Source organism: Ictalurus furcatus, chromosome 29 (genome assembly GCF_023375685.1).
Source record: "Ictalurus furcatus strain D&B chromosome 29, Billie_1.0, whole genome shotgun sequence".
Taxonomy (NCBI): Eukaryota; Metazoa; Chordata; class Actinopteri; order Siluriformes; family Ictaluridae; genus Ictalurus; species Ictalurus furcatus.
Window position 1 is genome coordinate 12,859,843 of NC_071283.1, and position 11,096 is coordinate 12,870,938.

At 37.9% G+C, this 11,096-nt stretch overlaps 2 protein-coding genes across 4 annotated transcripts in view; both read right to left on the reverse strand.

Moving 5' to 3' along the window:
- Positions 1-5,290, reverse strand: part of rbpms (RNA binding protein, mRNA processing factor) — a 30,207-nt gene extending 24,917 nt beyond the window's left edge. The window contains exon 1 of one of the 3 annotated variants that reach the window (XM_053619081.1): positions 2,646-5,290. In XM_053619081.1, coding sequence (XP_053475056.1) covers positions 2,646-2,717 — 72 coding nt within the window. In that variant the 5' untranslated portion in view covers positions 2,718-5,290. The remainder of the gene's footprint in view (positions 1-2,645) is intronic. The other 2 variants (XM_053619084.1, XM_053619083.1) reach the window with 2 other exon arrangements.
- A 1,908-nt stretch (positions 5,291-7,198) lies between these two features.
- On the reverse strand, positions 7,199-10,374 carry dctn6 (dynactin subunit 6). The gene is made up of 7 exons (XM_053619085.1): positions 10,282-10,374; positions 9,487-9,551; positions 8,767-8,872; positions 8,218-8,306; positions 8,041-8,088; positions 7,614-7,756; positions 7,199-7,513 (listed from the first exon to the last, which is right to left on the reverse strand). Exons 1-7 carry the CDS (start codon positions 10,311-10,313, stop codon positions 7,415-7,417), a joined length of 582 nt encoding a protein of 193 aa, XP_053475060.1. The 5' UTR covers positions 10,314-10,374; the 3' UTR covers positions 7,199-7,414.
- Between the last annotated feature and the right edge of the window lie 722 nt (positions 10,375-11,096).

Consider the following 11,096-nt stretch of genomic DNA (forward strand, 5'->3'; position numbering starts at 1 on the left):
CAGATCCCACAGCACACCTTCAGAGGTCTTGTGAAGTCCATGCCTCGACGAGTCAGAGTTGTTCTGGACGTACAAGGCGGACCTACACGATATTATGCAGACGGTTTTAATGTTACGGCTGAGCAAGAAATATAAATATTATAATGTAATAAAAAAATTTAATAGAGCCACAGTGGCTTCCCTGGTTGCAGCAACTTCCATTTGTATTGACACTTTGTGCCAGTTTCCCTGGAAGTCATGCGATTTTCCAATCTTCCGCACAAGTTCAACTCGCAACTCGGATGGAAACATGACGACGAACGTATCAGTACGAGCGCATTAATATTAACCTATCTTTCACGTTTCAGCCGTAACTACTTTCCAAGCCATGCTCTTATACAAAACTAATGCACACCTTCTGACCAATCAGATTCGAGAACTCAACCGCTATGTGTTGTAAAAACGGGATAACACGCATGCTGTTGTAGGAAAATAATCCGCTTCGTATCACACCACCCTAGTGTGTATTATTTTCGTTGAACAGCACTGTGTGTCGTGCGATATTCCTTACTCAGCGCAAACTAGCTCCTTATACCGTATTCAATGCGTCAGCTACCATGTTTTAGCTAACTGGGAGGTTTTATTAACGAATTTATGAATCGTCCAGCCTCTGACTGGCTTGGTCCATGCGAAAAACTTGCCACCATTGCTTGCTTTTCTCTTGGGTCCACTGGTAAGTACTCATCAATCATCATCACCATCATGTTTTTATGGTTGAACGGAAATTCTTTCCCACATGTGACCCTTCTTGCCCGCTATGACTTTCTCTCATGGCATGTGACGATATAGTCACACTGTACAGCCCTGTAAGGGTTCGTCTCAGTAGGTGATTTATTCTTTTATAACTCTTAACATAAAAGAAAAGCCCAGGGTGTTTGTTTTTTTATTATATAAGCAGATGAATCGGCTCTTAATTAGGCAATCTAACGGAGCACGTTGTTTTTCACTGCGAAACTCTCTCCATCGAAGACGTCAGGAATGTTAAGAGAAGCTCGGAGGAAATCTATCTGAACGCATGCCACAAAAAAAAAATCCTTACAGACATCGAGTATTTGTTATTTTCATGATATCGCATCTGTGCAACAGGTCTGTCTGTGTCTGGAGAACAGAGTTATGAAGTGGGATAACGAAAAATTACAAAGATTTAGTATTGAAAACGTTGTGTTTTAAAAATGATTATGCGATAGACTTTTCTGAGATATCGTTAGTACAGTATTGTGATGTGTTTTTTATGTTTTTAATCATTACAATTTAAATGGTATTGAATGGAAGCCGTTGATTTGATGTCATTTAAAAAAAATTTTAGCTCGTTTGTCTTTGTAGGCATTAAAGAAAAGTATCATCAAACTCCGTTTAACTGTTTGTTTGGTTTTTTTTTATTACTCTTTTGCGGACAGTTTTTTTTTTATGTTAAATTATCTATCGTGATACGTGTCGTGTATCGTAGAAACGTCCTCAAGTATCATGATATGATATTTTTGTCATATCGCCCAGCCCTAATACTGTATACTCGTTTTCGCACATAAACTGTGTGAAAATAAAGTTTGCAATAAATAAAAAGTTTATGTAGCATTGAGACAAAAAGTCAAATAAAAAATGATAGCTCTAGTAACACAATTTCTTTTTACGATGGATGAATATTATCTCAGCACTTTTTGAACACATCGCATGTTACGTCACGTGTTTTTCACATTTCACACATGCCTTTGGATCTTCACACGAATAGTTTACTGATGTGACTTTATTTATTTATTTATTTTTACGTGCAATTTCTCCCGCGATTTTATTTGTGTTCACATGAAATTTTGACTTGAAGTCATGTGTGCAATTCTCAGAGTATTGCATTTTTTTTAAAATGACAGTTTCGCACGTTTCCCCTCCCACACGAATAACTTCGCACTCCGTCATAAGTGCATCAAGGAACAGAGAAACTCCAGATCATGCAATAATACAGACTATGAATTAAACGACTAGGTGAAATCGAATAATCGCTACTACATATAAAACGATATAATCATTTTTAATTTTTAACACCAACAAAAGAACGACACTTGCAACAGCCTATAAGGGAAAAAAAAAAAAAACTGATTTTTTTTCTTTACGTAACACAATTTCGGCTAACTTAATAATCACCTCCAACTAGCATGTGAAGTTAAACTACATCCCAAACGGCTCATTACTCCCTACATAGGCGCACGACATTCCACAGACTACTTAGTGCACTACAGAGTCTATAGGACATACTATTTAATCATGTTTTGAAATTAGCAACAAACAAACACATTAGCAAACACTACTAGTTTTAAGGTGCATTAGATAAGATTAGTTGATATGACTTTTTTGAGTGACCTTAAGTCCGCCCACCCACCCGGCATTCACACCCATGTTCACATAGCTAGAGTAGAGTGTCTATAACATGATTGACAGGAGGAACATCCTAACACAAACATTTCCGGGCCAGAAATCTGTTTTCCAAACGGGTTTTCTCGCCCAGTTAAAAACACTCGTGCTGAGTTCACGGCTTAAACCTTTATATTTCGTCATGTTTTACTTATCATAAAGGTTATTTGTACAAATAAGACACGTTTTAAAAATGGCTATTGCACCTTTAATAGACTCACCTCTTCCTCGGAGCCGTTGCTGTATTCGCTAGTCTCGTTTTCCATTTGGCTGTTCATCTTTGACAGAAATTGGTTGGTTTGTTTGTTTGTTTGTTTGTTTTTATCCTTCCCCGTTAGTTTATTTTGAGAAACCGTCTGAGAAAAGTATCCAAATTTAGCATACCAGTCGAATAAAAGACATTATTGTTCAGGTTAAACTAAAGTAAAACCAACTATCGGCTGTTTCTGCTCCTGTGGAAAGAGGAAAGCTGTATCTGCTGCTGGAGCGCGAGCTCTGCGCGTGTGTATATATATGTGTGTGTGTGTGTGTGGAAGCGCGAGCGCGTCTCTCCCTCTCAAAAGTCCACGGCTTGTGGGAAAGTTTCCCTCTCGCGCATTAGAGAAGGGTAGGGGCGCGTGAGCGGGCGGTTGGGTTAGGGTTAGGATAGCATGCTAAGATCTCCTCAGTTAAAAATGGCGTTTTTTTTTGCACAAATTCGGACAAATTGTTTTCTTTCCGTGTTGTGTGAAGCTAGCTAGCTAACCACGTCCAATAACTCGAGAGAAAATTAACTCTTTATGTGTTAATAGAGGCCTTGAGTTTTCCAGTTGGCCGTTATTTTAGTCGCCCAGACAACAGGACACGCCCCTGTGTGACAACATTACATATTTGAGAATATGTTGGACCTTTGTTTTAAGTGTTCTGTAAAAAAATAAAATAAATAATAAACATTTTAATTACTTTACCTCTGTAACAATGAGTCACCAATAAAATGCTATTCCATGTCCTAAACGTATACAGAAAAAAAAAAATCTTAATCTGTTCATTTTCATGAGCACTTTATCCTGGTCAGGGTTCCACTGAGTCCGGAGAATATCCCGGGAACACTGGGCATGAGGTGGGAATACACACACTGGAATTCTGGGACTTTCACAGGATTGAACCAGGGACCCTGGAGCTGTGAGGCTGTGACGGAACTTGCCACTGTTCAACAGACAGTAATCTGAATAAACATTATTTGTGAAATCAGTCTTCTCGTTTGTCAGGAAAATTATCACAATAGATAATTCAGGTAAACAGATGACCCACTCACCATTCACTGACTAGGTCCATGTTGCTAGGTAACCGGGGCCTACAGCCAATCAGGCTAAGCCGAGGAAAGCCAACTTATTTTATTTAGTTAGCTACCACACAATCTTTTCCACTGACAACGTAAAGACTAACGCCGTGTCCCAATTCCTCTACTTATATAGTATTATGCACTAAAAGTATGTAGTCTTTTTGCAAAGAAAAACTACATACCTCTGAGTGTGTAGCAAAAGAGTATGCAAGTACTGGGACGTACGAATACGTCACGTAACGGAAGGGAACGTTGTTGTCGTAAACAAACTCCTCATTGCACTTCAGCTTTTCGTATACGATATCGTTTAATTGATTTTTATTTAGATTTCTATTTAGTGCTTAACATTTACATTTTTATACTTAAATACTGAATACGCATCACCGACGTTATACTGGTCCGCCAAGTTTGCAGGTTGTATTTTCGGCAAAGCAAAACGTCACAAAACTCCTCCCTCCCTCGCGCAAGTTGTGGGCAGTATTAGCTCAAAAAGCGCTCACGGATACACAGACTTCGAAAATCTACCGGAAACAGTAGGCCATCCGGGTACCTTTCAGATACTCGTTTCAACACTCTATGATTTGGGACACACGCTAATTCTAATCTCAGATACTGTTTAGGATGAATATTAGGAGAATTGGGACCAAGCAGAAGTGACATTTTTAAATGAGACAAATATTAATATCTTCCTCCTGTGTTGGTAAATTACCATAAAAAAAAAAAATAATAAAATAAACACACAGTGCAACCAAAATAACACTGCAGTTACACTTCTGTCAAACTTCGGTCAGAATTCCAAAGTCATGAATACTGAAAGAGTAGGCCATTAACGCGAATCTTATAAACACAGTGAACATGAACTTCTTTGAAAGTTCACCGTAAGATGTCCACCAAACTGTTTTGTTGTTGCTTTCAATAAGGCATTCTAAGATGCTATTGTCATATGTTTGACTTTTTTGTTTAATTAAGTTGATTTATTCAAATAATAAATATTTCTTTTTAACGTGTTCTATAACTAAATTATGGATATGTTCAATGTTTTGATATTTTGTTTTAGTTTACCTATAGATTATTTTTGTAACCTAATATTTTTGTACAAAACAAGCATGTAATAAAAAATATATATATTTTTTCCATATTATTATTATTATTATTTGCAGACGTGATTGTGAATGTAAGTGTGTTACTCGGTGGAGTTTTCTCATCATATGACAGTAATATATCCTGGCTACAGACTGACCTTTGCACTACAGGTACTCGTGAATATATGTTTTTGTGTGTATTCAACTTTTTTATGTCTCCTTAATTGGCATACACACCCTACCCTTCTTTACTACTCTGATAAAGTCTGTTTTCATGGATGTGATCCATAACGAAGTAATTACTGTAATAAAAATAAAAAAAAGTTTCTCACATCCCAAGGTTGTGACATTTCATCCCTGTGGTTACTGTTCAACTTTCTTTTTATAGAAGATTGTTCAAGCATTAACCAACTCTCTTGCTTCTGTTTGTGTTAAAGGCCTACTTATTCCCCCCCCCCCCCCCAAAATGCCTTATACACAAATACGACATATTAAAGTAAATTTCCAAACCTAAGAGTTTAGAGTACTGTCCTTAATGAGCCTCATGTGAAATATCCTCCGAATAAGGGCGTACGTAAGTGATTTATAAGCTCTGAGCCTTCTAAAAATAAAGCATTTATTGTTATGTATCTGTCCTGTCAGATGTTCCTTTATGGCCAGGGGAATTTCATGGAAGGTGTAAATGCACTTTACCCCTGCAAATATCCTGCAGTCTAAGCCATTTGAAACTACAGCTCAGTGGGTAATGTTCTGTGCTAGTGACCAAAAGGTTGTGAGTTTAAATCCCAGCACTGCTACAGAGGGTAAGATTGCCAGACCTAAATGTTTGAGATTATATATTATATCTCAGCCATAACATTAAAACCACTGACAGGTGACATGAATAAAGTGAAGTGGGATATATTAGGCAGCGAGTGAACAGTCAATTCTTGAAGTTGATAAGAATAAGCGTAAAGATCTGAGCGACTTTGACAATGGCCAAATTGTAATGGCTAGGCTTTGGCACGAATTGCTAAAAAAGTTAACGCTGGCTATGATACAACACTGTGTCACAACACACAGTGGATCACAGCTTGCTGCATATGAAGCTGTGTAGCCACAGAGCGGTCAGAGTAGCCCTGCTAACCCCTGTCCAGCACCGAAAGTGCCTACAATGGGCACGTGAGCATCAGAACCGGACCATGGGGCAATGGAAGGATGTGATGAATCACATTTTATTTTTATCATGTGAACAGGTGAGTGCTGTCTGTGCGCTTACCTGGGGAAGAGATGGCACCAGGATGTCCTCTATATATATATGTATATATATATACAAAATCCCATAAATATACATAATAAAAAAAGGCATACACATACACTTCTCATTGTTTCTGGGATGTGGATGAGTACACATGGAGAAACGCCTGCTGTTCATGACATGAACAGGATGCAGCTCCCCCTCACTGCCTTATCACGGATCTATAGTCAGCTACTCCCAGGAACACACACACACACTACCATGTATCGTCCTGCTGCTTATGTTTTGTCGGGCCTTTTGTCATTAGACTTCTGCATGATAAAGTTCATGTTCTTTCTTCCTGTCGAGAGCCTGTAGGTCACACAGCGGCAGGAGAGAGGCCACGATTCAAAGGTCATCTGTCAAAACACTTTTATAACACACACCACTAAACAACTGACCTTTGTTAAACACAACACACCACTCCTAGCAGCAAAAAAAAAAACGATCACGTACAAGCTAAACCGTCTCAGCATTGATCCTAACAAATGGTTCTTTATAGACGTCGTATAATGATTTCAATTTTTAGTTCTTCAGCTACAGGACACATGATATCGCTTTATTTTTTACATCTAGACTCATTTCTAGTTTCTTGACATGTGCCTTGCAGAATCAGCTAAATGTTAATAATTGACAAAAAGTAAATAAATAAGATGGATCTTATTTAGTTAATGTAGTCCTGCCCTGAATAAGCTATTACACATAACAGATGTTTACATATACTCCACAAGATATTATAATTATTATTAAAATTATATTATATACTCAATATTCGGAGGAGCTTGCGATTTATTTATTTTTCTCCCAAGTTCTCCGCAGATTTGGGCCGAGACGCGTCATGTGACGTCATCACAACGCAATGCAATCGCAATTTTGTCAATTGCATCACAATTTTTGGAAAAAAGCCACAAAAAACATCCCACATTTTTAGCCACAACAATCACAAACCAAACGAACAAACCAGAAAAATTTAATAAATAAACGCGAAATCCTGTATGGACTGAATAAAGCCGTCATATCAATGTGATGCCACCTGGTGGATCAAACACATAACAGAAACAGCAATCGGATCAGCACAGCTGGATGAGAAAGCCTTTAATACAAAGCGATAATAAATAATCAAAGTTGAATACAAGACAGCACATAATCACGAGTTCGTTGACTGTAGTGCGCATTACGGCATGAAGTAAGACAAACAGAAAAAAAAGTGCTTGTAATCAGCACAGGCTATTTGTTTTTGTTTTTTTATTATTATTATTAGTACTTTTAAGAGCAAAGCTGTGACGTGGAATGATTTCAGGTTTGTGCGGGAGTCGGGTTAACCTTCTGCGTCTTCTTCAGGTGGTGGTAGTTGGGTAAAATCTTCATCAGGAAGTCCAGCTGCAGAGTCTGGGGCTGTTTACGCATCAAATAAATAAATTTTTTTTTTTAATGAAATAAAGTGTCCCTGGCTGCAAAACGTTTGAGCCCACCGCTGTGTTACGGTGTGTGTTACCTGTGGTCTCTCGGTCTGTACTCTCCTCATGCAGTTAGAGCCGTAGATGACCGTGTTCTCTGGAATCTCCTCGCAGGTGCTGAGCCGACAGCACGCGCCGACGATGCAGCCGCTCGTCAGGATCACGTTCCGGCCCACGTCAGCTAGAAGGACAGAGGGGTCGGAAGACACGGTATGGTGGACGCGGACATGGGTCAACCTTCTTTTAAACTGTTCTCTGTGTGTTTTGTCTTTTTTTACTTTATCTCAATTCATGAATATCCTGAAAGATATTCCAGTGTTCTGGTGACTTGAACTGCCTCGACATCAAACCCACTATAAGCTTCCTTTATTGTGTCACCCAAATGGTTATATTCCACAAATCCTCGATCCTCTTTATACTCAAAACGCATGAATTGATACAAACGACTGGAAGAAGCTGCATTACCTTTAGACTCGATGACATTGTTGTCCCCGATTTTCATCGCCTGGGAGACTGGGAACGTCAGAACAAAAGTCAGAGTGCTTCTGAATCAATACACTTTGACATGTTTACAACTGTACCGTACTCTGAGACAGTCCGCTTGGGTATTAACGCAAAAATAGAAAAAAACACCGAGCGTACCACAGCCGACTTCGAAAACATTGTTGGTGCCTATCGTCATGGTCTTGGGTTCATATCCCTCTGTGTCAGGCATGATGTTTTCAGGATAACTGAGCAGAAACACACACACACACACACACACACACGCGAACACAAAAGCCATTTTAGAACAGACCATTTATTATGCTTTTACACACTATGTTATCCATTTCAGTGGTTTTAATAATAAAAAGAGATTAAAAAGGACAAAAAAAACACTATAGAAGATATATTTGGAGGTATTTCTTAAAAATATCATCTGAAGGCATTTTCACGAGTTTATTTCTATCACAATATTTAAGTTTGACGGTAAACTGCAATGCAACATGTAAACTGTAAAAACTGTTTAAAAACAATAATAAATCGCAAAATTAAATGATTTATAAAAATAAATAAATGAACAAACACGCACACACACAATAAGTATGGTCCAATCTGTTATCTGTAACGCTGGAGTTGGTCTTCCTGCCCAACCCAAATACACATATAATCTTTAAATAGAGATAAACAGATAATAGATAGAAACTATACCTGTTAATGATGAGAGCTTGCTCTTCTATCAGGTTGCCTTCTCCTATGATGATGGGACCGGCGTCTGCGATAATCCGGGCTTTCGGGTGGATCACCGTCCTCGGCCCTGCAACACACCGACAGATCTGAATGCAACTCTCCAAACGACAATCGATAAAAACCCAGCACGAGGGTTTTCGGCTCATCCTGGTGCTTGCTTGCGGTGTCCTATTTTTAAAAATAATACAAAAAAGGACATTACATGCCATATAACATGGAAAGTGAAGCTTTCGGTTAGGAAAAGTAATAGAATAGTGTTTGATAGACTCCACGGCTTTCTTTGACTTGTATCACTTTTATATAGAAAAATCGTAAGATATACAAATAGGGCTGTGAGAGAAACTCAGAATCTACTCTTTTGTTTGGTTTGTTTGATTCATTTAATTTACAAATGAATTAAGACTGTGTGTGATATTTCAGTCTTTCCACCTCATCCAACATCCACCCAGTTCCTCGACAACATCAGCTGACACTGACTCAGGAAATCAAAACACAAAAATATAACCAAACAAACAATGACTGAATATGGATTCACAACTCCAAATAATTTAATTACGTCCTTCCTTCTTCTATCTTTACTAACTGCTTTATCCCGGTCAGCATCATTGCCAATTAAATGACTTGATTCTTTATTCTTTGATAAACAGAACCGAATAAGTTTAATACTGTACAAGAGCTTACCGATGGTGACGTCGCCTTTTATTTCACTCTCCACACATACCACTGCACCAGCAGCTATTTTAACACTGCACAGACAAGAGAAAAGGAGATACACACGTACACATATATAATATACACTTTTTTTATTCCTTATCGTCAGTGTATCATCATTACTTTGCAGTCACTACTTCAATAGTTTCTTGCAGCACACCTAAATATTATATATGTGTATATATTTATAGAAAAACCCAAAATGATCAGCTTTACTGTTGGATAAAGAAGCAAAGGTTGGCATTCAATAAATATCTACCTATAATATGCCTCAGTCCCAAATCACTACATGCTCCCTACATAAGAGCACTACAAGAGTTAAGGAATAACTCGATCTAGGGCACTAAATGACCAATGAGTAAAGATTTAGGATTTTCCCTAACTAGGCGAATAATCTGCTACAGTCAAAAGCATGTACGGCCATTTTGGAGAGTATGAACCAGCAGTGGAAGGAGATGTAAAATATGTAATATATATATATATATATATATATATATATATATATATATATATTTTTTTTTTTTTTTTTTTTTTTTTTTTTAAGTAAATAAATAAATTCAATAGAACGTACACAGAAGATGCTACTCCGGTTAGCATTCAAGCTACCTAACGCTACCCGGGTGTGGTAGCGTTAAACTTATCTAATTAAAATATAACTAAATAGCCCGCTTTACATTTATGAAAATGGTAACAAAATTATTACCATATGGAAATAATACAAAAACAAGAAGCAAGTAAAAACATAGATATAAATGAAATCCAGACCTTTTCTGGTTTGCTTGTTTGGGGTCCGCCATCTTGGAATCAATGATGCCGTGCTCGATTACACGCCCTGGTTAAAGACGGCTGCGGGAATCGATTAACAATGTCTGTTAAATGTAACGTTTGTACTGCCATCTGCTGGACACTGTTGGCGTCGCACATATTTCCTAGTTCTATGCAGCCCTGAACCCGAGTACAGTACCTGAACTTGGAAAAAGTTTGGGGGGAAAAAGAAGTTAAAAATGATGCTATGTCGTTATTACTAGCTAATATATCATCATTACTGAGGATGACGAAATAATGACACAAAGATTTTCTTTGTTTTCCTTACATTTCAATAACGATGGGATTTGCAAAATAATTTGGTTAATAAAGCCAACAAATCACCGTATTTAGTGTTTGCACAACTTTATTGATTGATTGATTTGTAACAGAATGGAAAACTGCACCAAGTCCAAGCTCAAACTTAGGCCTCATGGTCATGTGCACAAGTTCAAGGTACAATATGCATTAAAATGATTACTTCCACGTGTCTCTTTTGGCTTTCTTTTATACGTTTTGCCTCTATAAAAAGCACACGTATGGAAAAACTAATATTACACCATTGTCAGAGCATTGTCCCAGTATATCCCATGGATATCTACCACATTATCAGATCCGGGATTAAATATTTATTCAAACTGATTCGTTAAAGGGATAGTTATTAGCAAACATAGAGTTCCATCCATCCATCCATCAATTTTCTATACCGCTTATCCTACACAGGGTCACGGGGAGCTTGAAGCCTATCCCAGGGGGACACCATGGACGGTGTGCCA